General features: G+C 42.4%; 1 protein-coding gene and 3 long non-coding RNA genes across 11 annotated transcripts in view; 3 read left to right on the top strand and 1 right to left on the bottom strand.

The window, feature by feature from the left end:
* LOC117221214 (glycogen synthase kinase-3 beta) overlaps positions 1-26,283 on the bottom strand; it is a 73,625-nt gene that overhangs the window by 6,986 nt on the left and 40,356 nt on the right. For 3 of the 8 annotated variants that reach the window (XM_033471982.2, XM_033471984.2, XM_033471985.2), the window contains exons 2-8: positions 14,444-14,634; positions 13,487-13,570; positions 12,870-12,908; positions 12,134-12,244; positions 11,522-11,759; positions 11,260-11,453; positions 8,218-8,515 (exon numbers count right to left, since the gene is read on the bottom strand). In XM_033471982.2, coding sequence (XP_033327873.2) covers positions 8,218-8,515; positions 11,260-11,453; positions 11,522-11,759; positions 12,134-12,244; positions 12,870-12,908; positions 13,487-13,570; positions 14,444-14,634 — 1,155 coding nt within the window. Of the gene's footprint in view, positions 1-8,217; positions 8,516-11,259; positions 11,454-11,521; positions 11,760-12,133; positions 12,245-12,869; positions 12,909-13,486; positions 13,571-14,443; positions 14,656-22,103; positions 22,555-26,283 lie in introns of those variants that run through there. The other 5 variants (XM_033471978.2, XM_033471980.2, XM_033471979.2 and 2 more) reach the window with 5 other exon arrangements.
* On the top strand, positions 11,726-12,255 carry LOC143260651 (uncharacterized). Its single transcript, XR_013034933.1, has 2 exons — positions 11,726-11,856; positions 11,992-12,255. It is a non-coding gene; the product is annotated as an uncharacterized LOC143260651 (long non-coding RNA).
* LOC117221215 (uncharacterized) lies at positions 14,575-16,052 on the top strand. The gene is made up of 2 exons (XR_004490449.2): positions 14,575-14,715; positions 15,296-16,052. It is a non-coding gene; the product is annotated as an uncharacterized LOC117221215 (long non-coding RNA).
* LOC117221217 (uncharacterized) overlaps positions 22,551-26,283 on the top strand; it is a 41,272-nt gene continuing 37,539 nt past the window's right edge. The window contains exon 1 of the long non-coding RNA XR_013034932.1: positions 22,551-24,591. This is a non-coding gene — a long non-coding RNA (uncharacterized LOC117221217). The remainder of the gene's footprint in view (positions 24,592-26,283) is intronic.

The following is a 26,283-nucleotide window of genomic DNA, read 5'->3' as shown; positions in this document are numbered from 1 at the left end:
TTACATGTAGGTCCGCGGAAATGAGGAAAAGCGTGTATAAAAAACCGCGTCGAATTATGTAGTCGTCCTTTGAACCGCGTTTCGACTTCGGAACACGTGTTTTCGGGAAATGTTGTAGATTATGGAAGTTTTGCGGTTGCGTCGAGGTGTCTCTTATTCTTCTCCAACCGACAGGAGAGGCTTCAATTTTTTTCTACTATATAGTGAAACTTGAGATATATCCGGCAAATCGAACAGTTTATAGTTACGGCAAGGTTTTCGATAATGGTCGCCCCCGCCCCCCTCGAATCCAAGAAAGGAAAAAAACCCTCCGCGAAATTGATGAAACGGCGTCGAAGCAGCACCTTGTACAATTGAATTCTCTGGTTTCTGTATAATATATATATATATAATATAATAATATATAATATTATTATTATATAATGATAATATTATATTATTGTTATTATATTATATTATTACATTCTATTATAATAATGTATTGTATAATATATATAATATAATAATATAATATAGCAATATATAATTATATATTATTATTATTATCATTATATTATAATATATTATCATTATATTATTATTACATAATAATATTATATATAATATATATAATAATATATAATAAAGGCTATAGCATGCTTCCACTTGGCGGTCGGAGAAACGTTCGTAGACGAACGGGGAACGCGACAGTGTCTCGCAAAATCGTGAAAGATGAATCGTTAATCACATCGTTAACCGGCTACTTTTAATTTCCATATTAATTCACTACCTACGACACACACACAAAGACATAGACTCGAGATCGTAACAAAGAACGCAGGAAGAACAGTTACAAAAACGAAGTTACAGATCGGGTGGCACGGAGGCGTCGACATTACAATAAAAAAAAGCCCGCGCAAATCTGTTGAAATTTAATACGAAATCGTGTTTCTTTTATTGCCCATCCGACGATGACCGCTCGCCGGAATGAAGAAAAGCACGTACGGTGTTACGGCGGCCGCATTTTTGGCCGATTCTGAATCATCATCATCATCATCATCATCGTTCGTTGTACGTTTCTTTAATTCCATGAATTTCGTATTAAATTCGTCGGGGCTCCTGCGATGTTTCGCAAAGAATATAGATATGTATATACAGGGTGTCCCAAAAATGTCTCGCAATCCGAAAGTGGCGGGTTCCTCGGGTCGTTCGAAGCAACTTTTTCCTTTACAAAAATGTTCTCCGAGGCACCGTTAACGAGTTATCAACGAAAAACAATTGCCAATGAGAGGCGAGCTCGGCTGGCGCGTGGCAACCGAGCCAACGAGCGGAACTAGGCTTCGCGCGATGGTTGGCTGGGCCGCCTCGCGTCAGCCGTACTCGATTCTTATTGGTCGCTGCTTTTTCGTTGATAACTCGTTAACGGTGCCTCGGAGAAAATTTTTGTAAAGGAAGAACTTGCTTCAAATGATCCGAGGAACCCGCCATTTCCGGATTGCGAGACATTTTTGGGACAACCTGTATATGTATACATATATACACGTATACACATACATACATATCTCTTGTCGAGGTTAAATTGTGTTCTCGTCGCTTCTACGATGCCCGGGAAAACTAAGTATTTAATCGAGTTAACGTTAAATCGAACTAATCGTAACAATAAAATTGGCTTAAATCGTGCTTCGTTTTTCTCGAGCGGCACTATTTAATTAACGCAACGATGGTTCGACGTTCGAACGGAATATTTCTTTCTTTTACTTCGCGAACGGTTTCATAACGGTCCATTTTAAATATACCGTAAAACCGGCGAAAAAGATGGCGTTGTTTTTTTGGCGAAGAGAAGATACTTTGGAGCATCGTGGACAGCTCTGACGTGTCTCTGTGCCGTGATGGAACTGTTTCCCTCGTCGAGGTTCGGGTATCTTCGTGTCGTCCAACTTGTAACGATAATATGTACTCGTGGAAATGTGTAGTAAAATGCGTCGAAAGATGCTCGCGCGCTTCGAAGCGAGAAAGAAGAACATAACCCCAATATCACCGACGTCTAGTGCTCGTCGGTCGCGCGAATTAAACAGACAAATCCTACAGATCTTACAGCAAAGCTGTAAAATAAATATCTAATATACAGGGTGTTCCAAAAATGTTCGGAAATGGCGGGTTCCTCAGGTCATTTGAAGCAACTTTTTCCTTTACAAAAATGTTCTCCGAGGCACTGTTAACGAGTTATTAACGAAAAACAGTAACCAATAAGAATCGAGTACGGCTGACGCGAGGCGGCCCAGCCAATCGGCGCGCGAAGCCCAGTTCCGCTCATTGGCTCGGTCGCCACGCGCCAGTCGAGCTCGCCTCGCATTGGTCACTGTTTTTCGTTAATAACTCGTTAACGATGCCTCGGAGAAAATTTTTGTAAAGGAAAAAGTTGCTTCAAACGACCCGAGGAACCCATCACTTTCAGATTGCGAGACATTTTTGGGACAGCCTGTATAAACGAAATATCCATTCGCGAGCATCTTTGGAGGCATCGCCGTCACCGCAATCTCTGTACCAGCCATTTTTGTTGTCGTTGTTGTTGTTCGCCGCGTCGAACGAATCGATGAAACGCAAAAAATGATCGATCGCCGAATGAATAAGAGAAGCAAGCAAGCCCCCCCCCCCGCCACTATTTAAACATAGTTACTCGCTCTCGACCGATACACAGCGCGTGCTTAAATACTCTTCAATTTGACGTATATACATATGCACACACACGCATACATATATGCATATATATACATATTAAATTAGTTTATTAATCTTTCTTTACACAATTATTACACTTTATTTACTAGATGCGTCGAAATGAGTGCGACATGATGTAATAAGGGTAAAAAAAAAGAAAAGAAAAAGGAACGTGATGGTGGCTGTTTTCCAGTTAATCTCTCTCTCTCTCTCTCGCTCTCTCTCTCTCTCTCTCTCTTTGCAACGGTTAACGGTGGTGATGAAATGTGTCAGGCAAAACGACGAGCATTAGTGTTCAAAGAATCTATAGTGTGTACGTGTACGTGTACGTGTGTGTGTGTGTAGGTTCTTTTTTTTTCTTTTGTCCTTCCCATTGATCGATTTTCCTTTTCTCTCTCTCTCTCTCTCTCGCTCTCTCTTTACAACGATGCAGCAATGTTATTCGCTAACCGCAATCATTAAAATTAATTTGCATATATTTATATATATATATATATGTAATTTAATTATCTATATATACATATATATATATATTTTTTATGTGTATACATATACATATATATATATATAGACCTTCAATATTTTACACGGGCTCTTCCCAACACGGTTTTATCCATTTCTCTCGGCTCTGTGAACGCGTGCAGCGTTGTTGGCCGAGCAGCTTTGTTGAAGCTGCTAGGAAATATTAAAACGGGAACGCGGCGAGAAGAGAGAAAAAAGCGAAAAATTCGATCCCGGAGGAAGCGGTGAATTTGTCACATTTTTTCCCATCCTTGAGAGAAATTCGTGCGTTCTCTTTCTTCTCTCTCGCCTGCGATCCGCTCGAATAAACCACGTTTCTTCTAAGTATTCACTCTCCGTTCTCTCTCTCTCTCTCTCTCACACACACACACACACACACTCTCTCTTTCCGTTCTAACAACTGCGACTATACACACAGATTTGGCCAATCTTGATCTGCGCGCGAGACGAAGATTGCGCACAATAAGAAGCGTGCATCGAATGTACAAAAAAAAAGGTCGGCGGAGCGAATCGTATACAAAATCGCTCGTTACCGGGCATCATCGAGTTTCCGTGAACGTTCACAATTATATATATATATAATTTTTTTTTGTATACGTATAAAGACAAGATGAGAAAGATCAAATTAAACTAAATCGATGAATTTATTTATTAATTAATCATTACGATAAATAACCAACAATTCTATGTTCAAGCCGTGCGATTTTAAAACTCCGTAATATATAGTATATATCATCGAAATAATCTCTTTTGTTCATATTTTGCTGTTTTTTTTTCGTTTTTTTTATGTTTGTTTCTTTCTTTCTTTTCTTTCGTCTCTAGGCTCTCTCTCTTTTCCTTTTCTTTTTTACAGCTAGATTCGGAAACTTCTCCCCTCCATTTTGTCCTTCGAGTGTGTTATACCGCGCGCGCGCGTGCGTGCGTGTTTTTTCTTTTTTCTATCGGCCTGAAAATTCGAAAGAAGCGCTGCATTATGATTAGGAGTTGTACCGTTCGCATCCCCTAAACAACTTAACGACTGCCGCGCCGCTGCTCCCCCCACCCTGACGCATCGCGCGGTCAGGCATTCACGACGGTTGGACGCGAACGACGACGACGAAGTAAGGCAAACATCAAGCCAGCTGTACCGCGTTGCGCGCCGGCACATTAAATAATTTACGTCTACCACTTGAATTACAACGTTCTCTCGAGTTCAATCACCGAGTTAATTTGTACAGTTTGCACGCCCCGCTCTCCCCCCAACGAGCTTCACACCTTTTCCTTTCGCTTTTATTTTCTTTTCTCGGCGGCACGTAACCTTTTTATATGAACAGCTCGCCTGATGTTCCGCACGGTTCATTCAGCGATATTTCTAAAACGTTCAACAAATCAATGACGCGTTTAACGCGTATAAGAAATAAGGCCGGGGTGGGGGGGGGGGGGTGAACAATGCCAGAAAAATGAGGAAAAAAAAGTAAATGTCTATGATCGTTGAGCAGCTTAATAAACTCCGGATCGTTCGGATGTGTCTAAGAAAAAAAAAAGAAAAGAAAAACGTAACGGAAAAAGAAGATTTTCTCGGTGCGCGAGGATCGTGTTGTCGAACCGTATAAAAAAAGGAAAACAGAAAAAAGAAAAAAGAAAACAACAGAAAGTACACATTCATTCCCCCCAAAATTGGCTGGGAGGATAAAGAAGTAACTTCACGTGGTGGTTTCTTCTAGTAATGAGGCGCATTACTAAAAAAGAAAATGGTTAATTGTTTAAAACTTAAGTTATATATCGTCAACATTCGTAAAACTCTAAAACGAATACCAAGAGCTCTCCCCCCACTCTTTTCGTTTCCTCTTTCTTTCTTTCTTTCCTTGTCTCCACTCACTCGTCACGCTTCTTTCTTTCACTCCCTCTCCCTTCTCCTCGCTATCTATATCGTTTTCTTTTTCTTTGTCTCCTTCGTCTCCCGTGTCGCTGTATCGTTTCCTTTTTCTCCCTCTTTCTCTCTTTCTCTAGTTAACGCACGGTCGGTCGACTTTCACGAGAAAAGGAATCGAATCGATACTAGACTTCTTCTTCTCGCCGGCAGTCATATCGTTCTATATCTCTTTCGCGACGCAATGATATGTAGATGTGTGTATACGGGGTGGCTCTAGTCACACGTATCTCGAAGCTCTCCAGCTGTACAGGGTGGTCGTCGTCGTTACGCAAAACATTGTACAAGTTCGTTGGTACAGATTTCTTTGTATTATTATACAGCGCATGGAACGTTCGAAGCGAGTCTGAATATTCCGCTCGCGCTACTGATGATAGAACAGTGAAACATATTTTATAATACTTGCTTGGATTCGAGAGCTAGGTATACAGGGTGTCTGCAAAATGTCTCGTAATTCGGAAATAGAAGGTTCCTGAGATCATTCGAAGCAACTTTCTCCTTAGCGAAAATGCAAACCGCAGCTTCGTTTACGAGTTATCGACGAAAATCGGTGACCAATGAGAGGCGAGATCTGCTGACGCGCGACGGCCGAGAACCAATGAGCGGAGTTGGGCTTCGCGCGCTCGTTGGCTCGGCCGCCTCGCGTCAGCAGAGCTCGCTTCTTATTGGTCGGCGTTCTTCGTTAATAACTCGTGAACGAAGCGGCGGTTTGCATTTTCGCCAAGGAGGAAGTTACTTCGAATAACCTAAGGAATCCACCAGGATTGCGAGACATTTTTCGGACACCCTGTATAATCTGGTGTCTCTGATATTTTTATGAACAGATGCGTAATTGAGATTTCAAGGTCGATCCTGCTTTACTTGGAAATGCAATGATATATTCGTGTTATTTATATCGTGACAGTATGTTTCAAATCGAAGACAATTATTTACTATTAAGAATAGATTATTTAAGATATCATATATATATTTTTATCGCAAATTCTTTTAAACGGCTCTTCGAATACTTCTATATTTTCGTTGATCATTGATCTTGTAGTTACAAATGGATAAAATGTAGTTACAAATATGAAATCATTGAATAAATAAAATTACTGTCTCACTCGAAGAAATCAGAATTGACCTTCACAGCTTGTCCTGTACCTCCATTTATAAAAAGATGTCGACGACGTTAGATCATTGGTGCCTCGAAATCAAGCAAGTTTTCTTCTATCAACAGCAAGCGACTTGCCGGGTGACCTGTTTCGAAGGCTCCGGAGCCTGTATGCTATTGTGTTCCAATTTCGAGGGATCCACGTTTCTCCACGACAAACTTCGCGTGGTTCATTGGCTCTGTATTACAGTTTTCTCTTCTTACACCTTCGGACAAATTCTTTGTTTGTTTTTTCAGAACGAACAACAAATGAACCGGTAAGATTAGAAATAAGAAAAGAACACCGCGGACAGGGTGGATTCGTCGGAACTGAAAATCATGCCGTACGACTGTGTGACCATTTAGATAATAGCGTTTCGCTTGCGAGATCGTTGGTGTTCGCTAAGACAATCGGAACAGCGTGATCCGGGGTTGAGATCGGCGGCGAGGCGGATCATCGAGGCGTGACTTGGATAGGCACGGGTTTACAGATGTTTCTTCGGGTGTGTTCGATCATATCTCGGTGGCTTCTCCCCTCGGCTCGTTAAACTTTAATCCCCTAGACTCTTTCTCTCTCTTTCGCCCTCTCTCTCTCTCTCTCTCTTTCTCACTCTCTCGTCGTGCCGATGCAAGCAGCAGCATGCTCTTTCGCAACGCGAGACGTGTCTTACGATAAATAGAGATTGTGCACGCAAAAATGTGTGTCCCCGTGTGTGTACAATGTGTATATGCAGGTGATCAGCCGAGACTTCTTTTTTTTTTAAACTGCGTGACATGCGTTTATGTCGCGTGTTTGTTGTTGTTGTTTCCCCTGATTCCTCTGACGCGCCGTTCGACTCTGAGCACGACGACGAGATACTCAATTAGTGTGCCACCTCGCTGGTTGTTCCGCTCGGTACGAAATACGGACCACCCGGTGAATACAATAATAATAATAATAATAATCGTCGTCTTATCATCGAAGTGTACGCACGGTGGAAAAAAAAGAAGACGCAAGTTTTCAGTCTTGGCGAGTGAAAGAACGTCTTGCGGAGCCGAGTGTGTGTATGTGTGTGTAGCGATCGTTATCATCATCATTATCATCATTTCTCCGTTGACCTTCGTCGGCACCAATCGAGCTATTATTCGCAGTGTGTCTATGTGTCTCTCTCTCTTTCTCTCTGCGCGTATATCTCTGTATGTTTATGTGTCTGTGTCTGTGTGTGTGCCCGTGTAATATGTTTTACGAGGGTGTGTGTTCTTCTCTTCTTTCTTTTTTTTGTTTTCAATAAAATGACGACGCAAGCGACGTTAACGCGCTACTAGACATTATAGATTACACATTTTTCAACTAGAAAACTTCGCTTTCTTTTTTTTTCCTTTTAGCAGTTATTATTTAAAGAGGTTACGGGCCAGTTTCCTATAATATATATACATTGAATTCAAACTTGGCAATATTGGTGGCAATCAAGCGTTCGCAACGCCACTGTGTGTAGTCCATAGGCTAAGTCCGATACAAGGGAAATCATCATCGTTTGAAATCTTCATTTAATAATATATTTAAGCGAACAAAGCTTAAAAACCACTCCGTATCGCCATTGCATTGAGTTCAATTTACAATGGGGGTAGTTTTTTGGGGGGCGGGCGAGGGTTCGGGGGAGCGCCTGTTGCGGCAATTGGGTTTAGGGGAGTGTTTCGGGGATGGGACATCCTCCTCAGAAGATCATCATCATCCTTTTCTTTCGTTCTGTTCTCATATCTTGCCACCGTAAGGCTAGCTCTCTCTCTTTCTCTCTTTCTTTCTCTCTCTCTCTCTCTCTCTCTCTCTAAACGTGAATTCTTTCTCTTAGTTTTGTAACGGTTTTTTTTTCTTTTTTTTTAAAAAATAAAGTAGCTTAAGCCATATTCGATTGGCTGGGGTCTGTATTCTGTGTAGTGGATGGTGTGTTGGTGTTGACGTTATTATCACTAGAGTTACCGCTAGCCCCCGCGGCAGCACTCGTGGCTTCCAATTGGCCTCCAGGATTGTCCGAAGACTGCATGTACTTCGGTATTAGGATCGAATTCAAAGCCGGCTGAATTCGCAGTTCTTGCTCGGTGAAGTCGAACAACGGCGGCAGCTCCCGGCCGTTCGGTAATCGTGTGCCCTGTTCCCGCAGCTCGTTGAAGAACGAATGGGCGCACGCCTGCAGTGGCGTCATCCGTAACGATGGCGTGTATTCGAGGAGCCGGGCGACGAGTTCCATCGCTTCCGGGGGCGTGCGTGCCCTGAACACCTGAAAATTAGCAGAGTCTTAGCGTCAACGTCTCCCCCCCCAAAGAAAATGGGACACGGTCGTCCACGCAGCGAAAATAGTAGGGTGTCCCAAAAATGTCTCGCAATCCGAAAGTGGCAGGTTCCTCGGGTCGTTTGAAGCAACTTTGTCCTTTACAATAATTTCCGGATTGTGAGACATTTTTGGGACACCCTGTAGAGAAACTAGAGCATAGCGCAACGCATGACCGTCGCGGAGTCATGTGCAAAAGCGATCAAACGGCAGCGACACTTTCTGAGAGAAGTCTGCTCGAAGTTCATTCAATTAGATATTATGCTGGCTCGTTGAGGATGTTCTCTCTGATCTGTCCTTGCTACTATCGATTAAAGTCATTTGCGTAGAAAGATTACATATACAAAGAGTCTTCCTACTTCGACAATAGTAGTCAGAGAAATTCAATTCTCTTTTGCACGTTCTTTCATTTTCATTTTTGACAATTATAATATGAAGAGAAATTCACGAAATGGTTAATAATACTGTGCAAGATTTCAAAACCACCGCCTTCTCTCCTATACTCGCTTATACGTATAGTTAGTAAGTGTTCTATTCTCATCTAAACTAGTGCCAGCCAAGATTTAGTTTTTTTCTTTGGAAATAAAAATCCAGGATTCTAAACAGTGCCGGCGTTTGGCCTAAATTATCTATTTAGGTTGTTCATATCAAGCTACAATAACGACTGATTATAGTGGGTTTTTCTTGCGACGTTTGAAATTAACCGTTCCTCTAAAAACAATTCTCAAAAGTCACATCATTTTTCTATCGTCAAAATAGAGAGACCCTTTAAGAGAGTATTCTCGTTACTCTTTTGTTACTTGTTGCATTATCTTAATAAGTTTGATAATATAAAGTTTAATCTTGATAAGTTTAGCATAAAAAAGCGCTTCAGGGAATGAATGAGTTTCTTACTGAAAGATACGAGACAATCCCCTTAATGAATAAATAAAAAAAAACGGTCGTTAAACATACTCAACAACCAGAGTTATATTAGTAACATGAGATGTTTAATTCTAAGATATTATTACGATGTAAAGTTTAATGGCATAAATCTGGCAATAAGCCATTCATCTGTATGGCACTGTTTTCTATTCGAATGTGATAGAGTTCTTATAATCAAATCGTTCGCATTTTTGACGATCGACAATGAAAGAAAAAAAAAAAGAAAAAAAAGAGAAACCATTTAACCACGATGATCAGACTTGCGCGATGAACACACGCACATGTAAACACGCCGGAGATCAAGAAACCGGAGAAGATAATCGCGTGGATCACGCACAAACGTACACAGCAATCGTTCGTCACTCTTGAAACAACGGATCAACATTGAATTTATTGTATGGGCTCGTTTAAGGACACTGGAAAATACAGACATCGATTACCACCAGAAACATTAGAGTAAGTGATACACGTTGAAGGGCACAACATATATTGTTTCGGAGACAGTTGAACAATTAGTGAGGTTAGGGCGAGAAATGGTGTATGTGTGTATGTGGGTGTGTGTTGTGTGATGCGATGATGCATGGTGAGACACAAAGTGAGATAAAGAGAGAAAAAAAAACCAATATAGATAGAAAGAAAACTGGATACTACATGATTTGGCAAAGGTGCACGCCGAATGTTTTATGCGTATGATGCAAAAAGATCGAATGAAGGTCTCTTTATTTTGGTTGGTCATCCTCCGTTCGACGGATCAATTAGCGGTAATTGCACATATCCTATGTAACCGTTCAGATGCTGAAAAGTTGGTTACGTATTGGTTAGTACATTGGGCCAAGAGAGTAAAAAAAAAAAAGAAAGAAAAAAGAAAAAATGAAGGAATAATTCGCCAGCCATATATAAATATATTTTATATATATATGTATATATAAAATATAAGAAACATCGTGTGTTCAACAGGGACCACTTACTCTAATCTTTTGGTGCTCCGTGGAACACTTTAGTCCACTCATTCGCTGAAGCATAAACTGTAACCACGAGTACATGTATTGATGAAATGTGATTATAACGACAGGTGTAGCAAAACCGTGTTCAGTTAGAAGGAACGAGAGACTGCACGCAGTCATTACCATCTCAAACAACTTCTCTTCTCATGCAATCATGGTTACTATACTTTATTATTTGAGAAAAGAGGTCCAAGGTAGATCCATTGATCACAATCACAATTAATCTCGCTCTATCCACCTAAACGTTACGAGCCTGAAGTAATTGCGATCAATGCTACACTTCGGTTCTCTTTCTTTCAAAGAACAAACTATAGTCAACTGTATCGCGCCAGAGATTTACGTTAAGCTTTAAGAGTAGTGACGTAGAATTTCAAATGTTCGACTATCAAAGTTGCACCAAATATTTCACATTAGAATAGTATCCTTACGAAGAAGCCTGTCGCATGTTGCTAAGATAACTTTTGTATCGTACATAACCTTGCTATACTAAAAAAGACTTTTAAAGCATCGACTCCATGTTTTTGTATTTTGCATGAACTTGCCGCTAAGGAAATAATACTTCTAGGGCCATTCGAGTGACATTGCACGTAACTGATTCGAGAAGTGCAGATACATGAAAAACGTTTTCGGACAGCCAGACACGTCACATGGTGACACCACACAGTGGCTATATTATTATTATTGTTATTATTATTATCACTATTTCTAGTTAACAAATACTCTGTACTTTGTCTACGGTGAAACGAAGTTAGGATAATAGGCTACCTTTTGCCAAGGATGCGACTTAATCTGTGGGAATTTGAATTCGGTATAGTTGGGGTTCATCTCACGTATCTGATCGCGGGTCGGTGTGCCCAGAACCTTGATAATCTCAACCAGCTGATCTACGCCACTGTCGCCAGGGAATATCGGCTGACCGAGCAACAATTCTGCTAGTACACAGCCAGCGCTCCACACGTCTATAAGAAACAGGATGTCCTTCATTATATAATGTAAGTTTGACCGTTCCATACGTTTGTAAACGTACCAATTTTGGTAGTGTAGTCAATAGCACCAAAGATCAGTTCGGGCGCGCGATAGTAGCGACTGCATATGTAAGAGACATTCGGTTCACCCTTGACCAGGTGCTTGGCTGAACCGAAGTCGCAGAGCTTCAGTACGCCTGTCTCCGGGTCCAGCAGCAAGTTCTGCGGCTTGATGTCCCTGTGGCAGATCCCCAGGGAATGTATGTACGCCAGGGAACGGAACAACTGATACATGTACAGCTGCAACATTCGAGAAACAGTTTTACTTTACCGGTGCATCGTCAAACATCACTTTGGAATCAGTTATCCGTTCAAGGCTTATCCTTCATTGCTATCGGTACGAGAACAAATATTTCTATTGCTGTTATAGATATCAGATGGACATTAGGCACTTGTTTTATATATTGAAAGCTATAAACTATTAGTTACGCTGGTCAAATGTACTCATATTATGACATCAATTTCTCTGTAGAAGTGAGATGAGAATCGTGCGAAACACATTGGTCAAGAATCTGGATTTTGGAGTGGTACATTTTGGATAGAAATTATGGTTGCCTTGGACGGTCAGCTGATTCTTTGGAAGCGGTTTTTTGTGCGAACATATTTCTACTTACCTTGATGAAACTGATCGGTATCGTCAGCTTGCTTTTGCTATAATGTCGAGCGACTTTGTACACAGTTTCGGGTATGTATTCCAGGACTAGATTCAGATAAACTTCGTCCTTCTAAAATTTAACGAATGAATTATTATTTAACAGTTCATCAAACGATACCCGCAAGGTGTGTCGCCTCAAAGGCACGTGGGTCCTGTATTAGCAATTTTAACTTCTCTAGCAGGGTCCGTTCTGGTAATCGATTACTATCAATTCCCATCGGACGGTTTACGCGCGCAGTACCTTTGAATTGCAAACACACTGTTCCGGAAGATTGTCTGTCTATGACTAGCCAAGCTGCGTTCACTACTAGACTGAGATTTATCGAGAGAGCTGTCATCCGTCACGGTGTCTTAGACGCAATTGTTGTTTCTATACAATATATATACATATATATGTATATTATATATACAAATATACATATAAATAAATATATACAATAATATATATAAATATAAATAAATATATATAAATACAAATAAATATATATAGATATAAATAAATATATATAGATATAAATAAGTATATATAAATACAAATAAATATATATAAATATAAATAAATATACATAATATACATAAATATATGTACATATATATTTGTTTCTCTCGTGAATCACTACTAGTTCGCAAAGCAAATCTGCCTAAGTGTTTCTCAAAAGGACTTTCTCAAACTACTGGGTACGCTTTTCACTTACGTCCACATGAAAAACTGGATTAGTTGCGTTTAAGATGTTCTACAAAATAACACAACAATGCCGCATGCATTAAACTAATACGTATTACACGGATAATTCAGAGCTTATAGAATTCATTGTAAAAAGAGAACTGACTGTTTTTCTTTCTTTTTTCTTTTTTTTTCTTTTTTTTCGTTTTCGCGTTACTTTCACCTACGAGGTAGACGAAAAAAAATATAAAGGAAACGTTTTCTTTTTTTTTTGCGTAACATCGTCTGTAGTAAGAGAACGCACGTGGCGCATCGTAGGGTGCATCGTAATTATTGGACCGCGCGTTTGCGAATCGGTGAAAAAAAATATGAAAATAAATCGGGTTCGGTGTTCGACCGATATTTCGAGCGACGTAATATCGGTCGCGCCGCGTGTTTTCAAGATCGCGAATCTGCATTGGCGCGCGCGCGCACGGAATACAAATGAAAGGAAAGCGAGAACCTCCTACTACTCTTTCTTTGCCAGCGAATTACGAGACACCCTTCCGTAACTCTAAGAATAAATTAATAATAAGAGACCGCATTCTCGATGGCTCGGTAAACTTTCAGTCGTTTTGTTCAGTCGAGTAGATAAAATTGCATAGTTACCTTATCACCACTAGAGTAGAAGAAATATTTTAGTTTCACGATGTTGCAGTGCTCGAGACGCCGCATGATTTGCAATTCTCTGTTCTGTGGAATAACAGGAAAACGCGATTAGTATTTGTTGTTCCAATCTTCCTCTCTCAATCTCAATCTCCTTCTCGCTCTCTCACTCGCACACTTGCACTCTCTCTCTCTCTCTCTCTCTCTCTCTTTCGCTCTCTCCCTCTCTCACTCGCTCTATCGTTTCCTCACTCTCTCTCTAGTTCTCCCTCTCTCTCTCTCTCTCTAGTTCTCCCTCTCTCTCTCTCTCTCTCTCTCTCTCTCTCTCTCTCTGGCTGTCACTCTCTCTTACTCGCTTTTTTACTCTCTCTCGCTCTCTATCACTCGTTTTTTCATTCTCTCTCGCACTCTCTTTCGCTCTCTCTCTCTCTCTCTCTCTCTCTCTCTCTCTCTCTCCAGCAAATGTTTACTTCATCCATTTACTTTGCTTCCGTTTTATTTCTGGAATTCGTGTCGGTGCACTCGAGTTTACATTATTATTGTGTACAAAGATTCGATACGGGAATTAGAATCTCGCGATTATCGTTCTGCAAACAGATCGATCCCGCCAGATAAGCATCGAGCTGGTAATACCGCGCGAAACACACGTTTATTGGATCGCGAGCCAGGCACAATTCGTTCAACTCTATTAACGTGATCGACAAGAATAACGCAAATCTCCGATCAAGATAATCTTTTCATCATTCCTTTTTTTCATTAAATCTATACTTTATTAAAACATTATAATGTTATTGCTTCTAAATTTAAATTTATTATCTGCCGTAGCAATGATTGCAATCAATTGTTAGCTTTCCCTAAGTCTCGCCGATAAGCGCTATTTCTTATCGCCGAAGATTTTTATAACGAGACGGGTGCGACGTTAAATTGCAAAAATAAATATACGACGGTTTCGTGTGTTACCTTAAATCGCTTGTCCTGGAGAACCTTCTTGATGGCAACCATTTCTCCCGTATCACAGAGTTTCGCTTGGAAGACAACGCCGAAGCTGCCATTACCGATTACTTTTGTGTCTGTGTAGGCGACCTCTTGGGGGCGGTCTGGACCAGCACCGGGGGTAGCCACCACGGTCGTCACTTTGCTGCCATCCTTGCCTGCATTGTACATCGCACCACCCATAGAAACAATAGAAAAGCACAACGCTACAGTACAGCGAAAGAAACAAGTTCGGGCTGGTAAAAAGCTTTGATCAAGCGGTTACTTTATAGATAGGGTGTACCAAAATTGTAGCGATTTCGAGAAGCGAGGAGTACTCCTCAGGTCATTTGAAGCAACTTTTACCTTTACGAAAATGTTCTCCGACGCACCGTTTACGAGTTATCGACGAAAAACGCTGACCAACGAGAGAGCGAGCGCGACTGGCGCGAGGCGGTGCGTCGCGGCGGAGCCAATGAGCGTCTCCGGCCGGCGCGGCGCGGAGGGCGGAGCGCTGGCCGCATTCGCTCTCTCGTTGGTCACTGTTTTTCCTCGATAACTCGCGAACGGTGCCTCGGAGAAAATTTCCGTAAAGGAGAAAGTTGCTTCAAATCACCTCAGGAACCCCTCATTTCACGGAGGCAATGTTTGGGACACCCCGAAGATAGAAATATAGGTACAGTGACAGAGAAAGAACTTAGAAAGTAATCTTCAGCTAACTACGGATTTTCTACATTCTAATTATACTTTATTAGCTCGCCTGCTCTGCCCCTCTTTCTCCGTGCCCGCAGCTCCGCGCTGGGAGCTCGTTGAAAATAATCATTTCGTTTATCCTTGCAGATTGATGCGAACAGACCAGAGAACCTCGTCGTACAAACTAAGCTTTTCTGTATCAACTAGACAACAGCAATTCTTGGATCCGTTTTGACCCAATTTCTCGGAGGTTTCGCCCGGCTTCTTCAGTTTTAACCGATCGGGTGTCGAGTTAATGTTATGAATACGTGCCAAAATACTGCCGAGGAAAATTATTAGGCAACGTTAGGCGTTACAAATTTTATATTCTTCGGAGACAAAATAATTTATTAACTTCTTGCCGCGACGACAGCTTCATGCCATCTCGAACGTTTCGACTCGCAGCACTCGAACGGTTTTAATGATTGGGATTCCAGAGGCGTGCGCGAGTAACGCAAATTGATATTCTGGTCAATAAATTGTTGCATGTTTCATTAAATTCATCTAAAAGTTTTGAACCGTACTTTTTGAACAACCTAATAGTATATCGTACTCTTAGATTATTTAGAAAAATTGGGTACTCATAAATTATCTAGAAAAATTGTGTATTCCTAGATTATCTAGAAAAATTGTGTATTTCTAAATTATCTAGAAAAATTGTGTATTCCCAGATTATCTAGAAAAATTGGGTGTTCCTAGATTATCTAGAAAAATTGTGTATTCCCAGAATATCTAGAAAAATTGAGTATTCCTAGATTATCTAGAAAAATTGTGTATTCCTAGATTATCTAGAAAAATTGTGTATTCCCAGATTATCTAGAAAAACTGATAAATAGACTGTGAATCTGATGCATTTATGAGAAAAGGGGGTGCAATTTAAAGCGCTGATGAAATTAAAGCGACTGAAGAGTGCTAATACACTAGTTTCAACTACCGGAAGCCTATTAACGGCTCGCTTCACGATCTACTTTCAGGAAAAAGCGCGTGTGTAGATAATTTAATTATGGGGCAGCTTTTTTCGCGGGGAGTTGGCACAGAATAAAACTGAAATATTCGCGTTGCTATTCAATATACTTATATAAATGCGCACGGTATCTCATTTCTAACAGAGCAGATTAATAATTAATAATGCTAAATGATGATTAACGATGCTAATTAATAATAAAATAATTAGTATAATAAATTAATTATACTAATATTAAATAAAAATTGTGAAACATCTCCCTCGAGTTACAACCCAAAATTAAAAAAAAAAAAACTCGGCGGTGGTGAAACATTTTCCAAACAACAAAGAACCGGAGTCTTTAATTAAACTTCTAATTTGAGGAGCTCGACAGTTCTCGCCAGAAAAGAAGATTTTATGTCAAAAAGTAAAAACATTCGTTCCCGAAATTTCTTGCGTTTTCTTTGTCAGATCGGGTCAACTTCTGCGACCACCCTCGCAATAGGGGATATGATTCATAGGCGCGGACTCGCGCGCCGCTGATGAATCCTCTCGTAAAATTAATCGAAGCGCTCATTACGCACTAACTTTCACGATCAATTTTAGGATCAATTTTACCGCCTGGAGAACGGAGAGGTGGGGGGGGGGGGGGCATTCGAATCCGCAGCGGACACGTGCCCCGGAGGGGGAAGGGGGCAGACGGCTTAGAGGAACTCCATTGTGTCTCCGTCTGCGAAAACCGAAAATAACTTCTGCCCGATCTAGCAACCCGTTCGCCGAGCGCCGCGTGTATCGGCGTGTACCAGGTTGCACGGACGTGTTCTTAGACGCGTGTAATTCTATTGCCAGCCGCTTGAACGCGGCTCTGCGACAGGGATAACCTTGATAAGATGCGACCACGGATAATGCGAGGTGGCGCGTTCGCGGACCGGTTTTCTCATTGAACCGTCGCTGAAAATAACCGAGCGCGCGCGCGCGCACGCGAGCAGTATCTTTCGCGCCTTCTCTAATAATCTGTCGCGGAGATCCGCGACGCGGGATCGGGACACCGAAAATTTTCGTAGACCTCCCCGCCCCTCCGACGGGTCTCGAAGCCAACGGCGGAAAATTTAAAACGCTCCACACTAACTTTTATCGCGAAAGCTAATATTTCCAGCTCGCGCTGTTCGCGGAAATCGGTCCGATTTCATTGAGAACGCTCGCGAAAGGGCGCGCCGCCGGGTGCTCGACTTACGAGAGGGTGAATTTCCCGTCGAAGCGGTCGTTCTCGCGAAATGTCATCGGGGTATCGTTTATGCGAGCCCGAGCGCCGAGTAGCAAAAGGTCGAGATCCTCCGATGCGCGCGTAACACGGCGAAAGGGTGGCGCGGTGGGTGTGTGTGTGTGGGGGGGGGGGGGCAAAGCGCATATCCGGATCCTTGGTTTGCTGCGCTTTTTGTTGCACGCTGGATTTAGCCGGCTCGGGTCCGAGCGACGCTTTTGCCAGAGATCGCCGCCGTTTGACCCAGTTTTCGGCCTCTCTGCGCCCCTAAGGACCTCCTCTTCTGCGGCCCGAACGCCGGCAGAAAATGTTTCACAGGGCTCCTACAGTTTCCCGTTTAATCGCCTGGACGCCGATAATAATAATAATAATTTTTTTCCGGTCGCCAAAAAATTTCCAGAATGTTTCCGGATAATTTTAACAAATAAACAGCGTCACATTAACCTTCCGGTGGGCGGCGCGCCCTCTCTCGTGTGCTCTCTACGTGTGTGTCCATCCATCGGTTTTCCACGAAGGACATTTATTAATAGCTTGTGGTGGTTCCCGGTGTCTCGTATAATAAATACATATTTGCATGCGCGCTTTGGTTCACCTTTAATCGTCACGATGCGTGCGCACGCGCGCGTTTTTGTTGTATTTTGTTGCGCCGCGGATGGTAATTTCAAATGATTCGAACACCTTTTGCAGCGAGAACGAGGCGGCGGTTTAAGTAACGCGCCGTCGCCGCCTGCTATTTTCTTCTCCTTGTGCGCAAAGCGATATAAAAATACGGTGCTTCTGCGAGCGATCTTTTTGCTCCGGTGCTCCTCGCACCTTTGCGATAATCTTACGCGCTTGTACTCTTTCGAGAAACATTCGAATTTATAAATAAAAATAATTGAAAGATAATGATTATATTGTTTCAGTATATATGCGCGATATGTCCCGAAAACGTGGTATTTCCTGGAAACGAGGGGTTCCTTAGGCGATTTGTAGCAACTTTTTCCTTTGCAAGAATTTTCTACGAGGCTTCGTTTACGAGTTATTAAACGAAATCTGCCGACCAATGAGAGGCGAGCTCGCGTGGCGGGCGCTTGGGCGGCCGGGCGCCAATCAGCGGAACCGGGGCGTCGCGCGCTCCGCGAAGTGGACGCGGCCGCCGCGCGCCGGCCACACTCGCTCTCTCATTGGTCCTTGGTTCGTTCACGATGCCTCGGAGAAAATCTTTGTAAAAGAACCATAATAACTATATATTATACATAATACAACATAATATAATTACGATATATAAATATAGCAGAAAATTGGCCGATCAAGTTTCCAAATCGGCAGACGCTTTCTCCAAACGGTCGAATCGATACCGCGTTCGGATAACAGCGATCCCGCAGTGGTTACGGGATCACTCGAGACGGCCGAGAGCAAGTCAGCGAGCGACGCCTATGGAGCCGATTTACGTCGGCGTCGCAGCACGGCCGTGGGAGAAAATGAATTCCGCCATCGGCTTCGGTCCCGATACGCGCGCGCGGGCCGGTTTAACGTCCTCCCGAGGAGGTTCTCTCGTCGCCCTGGCAGCCGTATAATATTTAAATGACATTAAAAGGAATACTTTCGCAACACGGCCGTGTTCTAACCGCGTCCGAGAAACCAGGCCTATACATAGCCCGATTGCGCGCAAACGGAATACCATCGAGCTACTTCTGCCGGTCGCGTAAATATTTGAACAGTTTGCTGGGGGACGCCGCTGCCGCCGCCGCCGCCGGCGCAATCTTCGCGGAAACTTCCGACTCCAGGCGACGCCGCCAGACGGCGATACACTTTCGGGAACCGACCGACCACCGCCGAAGCACCGGCGGCGATCCTAGCGCGCGCGAAAGAGGACTCGCGGTATCGGTAATCGAGGCTCAAACGTTTCACTCCCTCGAGCGTTTTTCATTGCGGAGCATATTCATCGATTGTTCACGTTTTTTTCAAGGCCGCCGCTTTTTTAGAACCGGCGCCAGTCATTTTCTGCTTTGCTCGGCTCGGAGCGGGATGCTTGGCCAAGGAGCCGGAAAAAACTGTTGGCGGCCGCGAGAGCAAAATGTCGCTGGAATTAAATGCAGAAGTACAAACTCTAGCTGCTTTGTACAGCTGCCCGCACAGCGGCCTAGCATTGGCCTGCTGGAAAATGACACCTTCACGATTGACCAATTCTGGTCGCTTTTCCTTGACCGCTGCATTCAATTTGTCCGTTTGCTAACATTCACGGATAATAAAAAATAACATAATAATAATAATAATAATTTTATAATATAACATTTACGGATATCATAAAAATGTGAGCGAGAGACATCTATAACTGAAATCGGCAATTACTTAGTTGCCAACCCAATAGTTATCGTGTTTCAAAAGGTGTATTTTATGGATCACCGTCAATGTTATGTTTCTTTTCTCAAGGAGCGCCCCGACAATGTCACAACACACCGAAGGAACGAGGAGTCTCCCTGGCACAGAAGAAGCTTTGTTTACGTGCCGGTCATTGCTTCTTCAAATTTTTAGCACGTTTAAACCGCGGTTAGAGCATCCCGGGACGAGAGGAATTAATTAACACCTGTCGCGGGACAATAACGATAAAAGTCATCGACGAGGTGAATCAGCGGTTCTTTTATTGACCAAGGATGTTAGGAGCTGGCATATGGCCTTTATCTTTTATCTGTATGATTTTCATAAGCGCTTCGCTTTTATAAGTTTCGCTTTTTCTTTTTTTTCTTTCTTTTTTAGTAATCCTGTTACTCTTTCTAATACTCTGAAAATTATAAAAAATATCTTCTGATAATATTGAAATATTTTCTGATAATTTTCTGAAAATTGTTTACGGAAAAGGTCAAAGCGAGTTCATGGGAGCAATCGACGCCTCTCTCTCTCTCTCTCTCTCTCTCTCTCGACGATGTCTTCTCGTTCTCTCTTTTTTCTCTTTTTTTTCTTCTTTTTTGCTCGACGTTGAACACAAAGTTGACGTAGCGCTTGACGTATGAGAGAAATAAATTCGCGTGGGTCGGCGCAGCACAACAAAAATAAATATGAATAACAACGGATAAATGTCACCGGGTCGTGTAGATTACTTCCCGCTGAATAAGTCCTTTCTTGCCGATACCACTTCTGTTTCTAACCTTTTCTACCTGAAAATGGCAGCGCGCAGCAGCACGGCTCTGTCGCGTGCGCGCGCGAACAAGCCAGGACGTCCGGTCAACGTTTAAAAATATACGTTAGAATAATCCCGCGCTTTGCAGATCCGACGATCTATCGCCTCGAATCGGATCAATAATTCGTGCTTCGCGGTTCGAACGTTGTAATAATTAACACTGTGCCGTCCGCGGATCTTAGATATGATTCTTTTGTTTGACGCCCGGTATAATAGCTTGGAAATTTTAGATTTTTAAAAGAAATTTTAAAGATGACGGTAATATGAATTCCTAAAATTAAGATATGTCATCCAAGAGTTTTAGTACTTAATTCTTAGTTAAATAAGCACAATGCTATAGTTAGTTTGCTGCCTTTTAACATCCAATAAATATATTCCTCAGATCATTTGAAGCAACTTTTTCCTTAGCGAAAATGCGATCCGCGGCTTCGTTTACGAGTTATTAACGAAAAACAGTGACCAATCAAAGGCGAGATCGTTTGGCGCGAGACGGCCGAGCCAATGAGCGGTATTAAGTTATATAGTTATATTATAAAATTATATAGTTATTTTATATGTATATTATTATGTATTATATATATATTATATACATACATATACATATAAATGCAGTTATATAAAGTGAAAATGCTATAGGACAGAGAAACTATTTTCGATTTCGAGTTGAAGTTGCTTCGTGTACAAAGGGTTAACCCTTCGAGCATCGACTCGACTAAGATCATAACCTAGAAGAGGATATCCCCTTTTCAAGTTCCTTTCGTCTGTACAAATTACAGAAAAGATTACGATAGATCGCATTGTTCGTCGATACAAAGTAAACAATGCAGTTCTCGAACCGACGAAAACCGCTTAAAAATGTTAATCGATACAAATTGTTTCGACAGCTGGTTCGTAAAAAAAGAAAAAAAGAAAAAGAGAAAAGTAGAATTGAAATGCCACTTCGTAAAATAGATGCAGCAAGGCGAACCAATTAACCGCTAACCGTCTCAACTTAAACACGCTTTAAGACCTTGGCTTCTTCAATTCAATTGTCAATCGTGACACAACACGAAACTTCGCTCTGTAAACGATCGAAGCGACGAAAGAAAGACTGGTTAATGCGTGTGTTGACATTGTGTAGAAACGTATAAAACGTCGTCGACGACGACGACGACAACACACTCGAGGTGGTTGTCTCGAACGAAACGGGCGCGCGCGCGCGCATATAGTAACGCACACACAGAGAGTAAGTACGTACGCGTACTACAATTTCGAACGAAAATAAAAGTGGGACGCGACGGTGCATCGTTCCGCATGAATTCTTACGCTTTTCTCTCTCTCTCTTAATTACTGCTTTTACGTTTGTCGTAGACCGAACGCGGCGCGGGAATGCGTCATCGCTATTAATATGCTGCAAATTCATGCGATCCGCGGAACCAATACATAGTCCCTATATTACCGTTTCGCTATTTATTTTCGGTTACGTTCCGTTTCCGCGAGCCAGTCGGTGTTGTCGCGAGAAAACGCGGCCTCCTTCCCCTCTCGAAAAAAAAGAAAACCCATCGAAACTTACACTTCCGGTTTCCTAGCCTCCGCAAGAACTTGCAAAACTTTTTGTACACAGTGTTCGCCTCTTTGCTGCTCAACTCCATCGCGCTGTTCACCCGCTGTTCATTCTTCTGCTGGCCCGGCGGGCAAAGTTTCGGGTAACGCCACTGCTGGCACGGTTCGGACCAGTCCAGAGCGGTGGCGGGCGCCATGACGGTTATTCGGCTCCAGGAACTCGGGAAACGCGGCTACCGACGCGGCTCATCGACGGCGATTCAGCGCCGCGGCGCACCACGTTTCTCGCCGCCGAGAGAGTTCGATCAACGGCGGTCCTTTAACGCACCGCCGTAGCGAACGGTACACCCGGAAAGCGACCACCGAGTTTCTGGAATTCTTTTCCGAGCTTCTAGTTCTTCGAAGAAAACGGATCGCCGGGCCCACAGCTCGGAGACGCCGTTCACACAGGGGGGGGGGGGGCGAGGCCCAATGCGACTATCGAGAACGGATTACGTGCCGGTGTGGAGAATCGGGGCCGTAAAGGGTGCCATTGTTCGTCCCCCGGCGCGAGAGAGATACCGAGAGCGCCGGCGATAGAGCACGGCCTCCAGGCCTAACCTCTTCGAAGCAGCGGGGGGGACAGGAACGAGAGCAAAATCAATGTTTATCCTTCGAAGCCGTGCAGCCTCGAATTCGTCGCGCCGAGCGAAGGCAGCTTTTCTCGCACTCTCGATGTTTCACTGTCCCCGATCGGTTTGCACCAAATCCACGGGATTCGAAGCGCGGAATTCCGATGGTCAACGATACGACGATCCCGCGGATTAAACTGTGTGTTTGCCGCGACGCTTTATACGCTCTGAAGTCACGCGACACCGAGCCAGCGGAGACCCCGATTGTCACCGGCGTTTGCTTCTGCCCGTTGTGTGAACGCGCCGCGATCGCTGCTCTCCACGCAGCTCTCTCTCTCTCTACGTCCACGGAGACGTTCTCGTTCCGCGGCGGCTCGGCACGCGACTAAACCGAACGCGCCGCCAATCGCCATTGCTCGCGGGAGAAGCAGCTTCCGAGAGGGAGGGGGGCGGGCGGCCGGCCGGCCGCCGCGGGAGGGGGCAACGTGTCGCGGATGTTAGCCGCGAAAGCGAACGTCGCGATATTTTCAGTCTCCTTTCGTTCCGTCACTTTGAGTCCTTCTCTTTTTTTTCCGAGTCCTTGCGCGATCTGTTGCGACGAAGACAGAGAACACGCGAACGCGAGATACGTCGAGTTTCGATTATGCAGAGTATTTTTGTGGTATTATTAGCTGTGTGGACGCGGATTCGACGCGAAAAAGTTGCGTTCGTCGATAGGTTAAGCGACATTGAACTTGGAACGTAATTTTCATGGAATCGTTCTTAAACCCATCTGGAATTACGGTGTTCGACTGTGCGGCGCTGCTGGTCTTTCGAGCGACGAATTTTTATGAATATTCTGCGAACTGGTTCGTTTTTAATAAATCGGCTCGTTCGCGCTTGGAAGTAATCTGATATTATATGTTATATCATATATATCTTTTATATACATATTGTTATATATATTAGTAAGTAAAGTAGAAATTACTGACAACAGTAAATAATTATTATTCAGAATGTACTTTCGTCAGGGTTCAATAACAATTCCCTCGGTGCAATTGATCTTTCGGTGGCTTCAATCTAACCTCAAACGTAAACGTCTCGCATACCGAGCATGACGTTCAACCGTAATCGCGAGAGCGAAACTGTTACATACATTTTATTGTGCCGACGCGTATGTTACATCCGCGGTTATCGAAGTGTCCGCGGAATCATCTACAACAACAGAACTCGCGCATTTTATCGGTTAAGAAATAACATTCAAGTGATCGTCGACGCTTATACAGAATTCCGTTTTCGTTCCGTTCCGTTTTCTCCGCAAAGTGAAAAGAAGAAGAACGCGCGGGAAATTTGTGCAACCTAAAAAAAAACGCACCTGTTGCAACATCGAAATTGAAGTACGCCGCGAAGTGCGTCGGATTCGTTCGACGGTGATTCGCGCACGCTCGCGCGGCGATTCCGTTAATTAACGGGCGTCGTTCGACGGTCGACTGTGATCGAGCAAGGGAACGGCGAAAGATTCCCGCCGCCGGTAGGAAGGAAAGAAGAAACCGGACGCATTTCATTTGCACGCGGCAACAAACTCTCTCTCTCTCTCGCTTCGCGCGAGACCGCGCGACGCGCGAGGATTATTCGCGATAATGTCTATTTATAGTAGACTCGAAGTCGTCAATGACGGACATTACGTCGAATTAAGTAGAATGTGGTGCCAGTTCTGTAAAGAATTTCGCGGTGATCGCGCGCGCGCGCTGCTGTTCGCGCGAAAATAGTGATTCGCTTGGAACTGTCGTCCGTTGTTCGGCGAGCTGGCGCAATAAAAAAATAGGAGCGTCGACCTACACTCTACTGGTTGCAGAAGCGTGATTAACCGAACCGGACGGCGGACCTTCGTGACGAAAATATTGCTGGGTATGTTTTGAATCATTTTATCAATTTCGTTCATCGATTTTTGACGATTTTTGTTTTCGTCCTTTTTGACGCGATCATTTTTGTGTCGACATAACCTTGACAGTAACGGACAACGATATACCGTTGCTGCAATTTGGAAGAAATTTATCGTCTGAATATGTTTAATAAATATAACTTTCTTTACGAATTTTGCAATTGTTGCTTTTAAGCAAGTTCGATCACTTTTTGTCCACTTATGATAAATATGGGACATTTTCGACCGGCACTGATACAAGAAAAAATATTATAGTATCGCGCTACAACGAGTCATTCCTGACGAAAATTTGATATACAGGGTGTCCCAAAAATGTCTCGCGATCCGTATATAAATTCAATGAAGTAAATAATATAATAAATTCACGGAGCAGTTCCAATTATGTAAATAAATCCGGAGAACACTTTTGTAGCCTTGATGTGGATATATAAATGTTCAGCAGTAATTTCCCCTTAATTACGTACTTCGCAAGAACAACGATATTTCAGAAGAAGAAAAAAATGTCAACAGATTCGTCCTTGAGTTGTACAGGCGGATATACTTAATGTATTTGCTAACTAATGTACTCTTGCTAAAGTCTCGTACGGAACGAATGGTTTAATGTAACAGTCGAATGAAGTCGGTGACCCAATTAACCAGTTCTTGAAATAATATAATCGATATCGAGTTCGATATCAACGGGCACTACTACACCTTTACAGGTTAGCCGAGATGAAAGGTCGAAAAGAACTAGAAAAAATGATTGAACACGAACGAGTGTTGATCGAGGCAGTTGTGAAAGAAATCCGGTGTTGTGCAAGCTTTTATTCGGACGATAAGAGATAAGGATTAACGTATACGATCTTATTCGGTATCAGCGGATACAAATTACATGTCCAATCGAATAAAAATTAATCTAGATAACACAGTTAATCCGAATACGATTTTATTAGAACAATAAATTCATCCGAACTAAGAAGTGTTATTTGTTATTAGAGTGAGAACCTATTTGTGCATCGATTAATGCAGAGAATAATTGATTTGAATAAAAATGATAGAATGTGGTGTTTTTGCTATAGTTTATTGACTAATTCGTCCTGTGCTAATTTTTATATTTAACCTTTCTTTCACTTGCTGCGTCGGAAAGTTTGTTACTTTTGGATCGAGTGACCATTCATCCATAACTAAAAAATAATAAATGATAATAAATAATAATAAGGAATAATAAATAATGAATAATAAACAATGAATAATGAACAATGAATAATAAATAATGAATAATGAGCAATGAATAATAAATAATGAATAACGAATAATGAACAATGAACAATGAATAATAAATAATGAACAATAAACAATGAATAATAAAAAAATGCGAAGAATGTCACAATACATTCCAGGATTCATATCAACAGCACACGTAAAAAAAAGATCAACGTTTATTTGATATAAATAAATTAAAATAAATAAATAAAATAAATTAAAATAAATTATTTGATATGAATTATCGGAATAACTTGACTATACGAATAATTGATGAATTTACTCGAAATGAAGAATTGATCGAATCAAACTAGATAGAACAATTAGTTACAAACAAATAATACCTAAAAACAATTATTATATTCGAATAATGATTTTCGTTAAATATTTCTTCGAAACAATTCGTATAATGCCCA

Source organism: Megalopta genalis, chromosome 16 (genome assembly GCF_051020955.1).
Source record: "Megalopta genalis isolate 19385.01 chromosome 16, iyMegGena1_principal, whole genome shotgun sequence".
NCBI lineage: Eukaryota > Metazoa > Arthropoda > Insecta > Hymenoptera > Halictidae > Megalopta > Megalopta genalis.
This window is presented reverse-complemented; position numbering and strand designations above follow the sequence as displayed.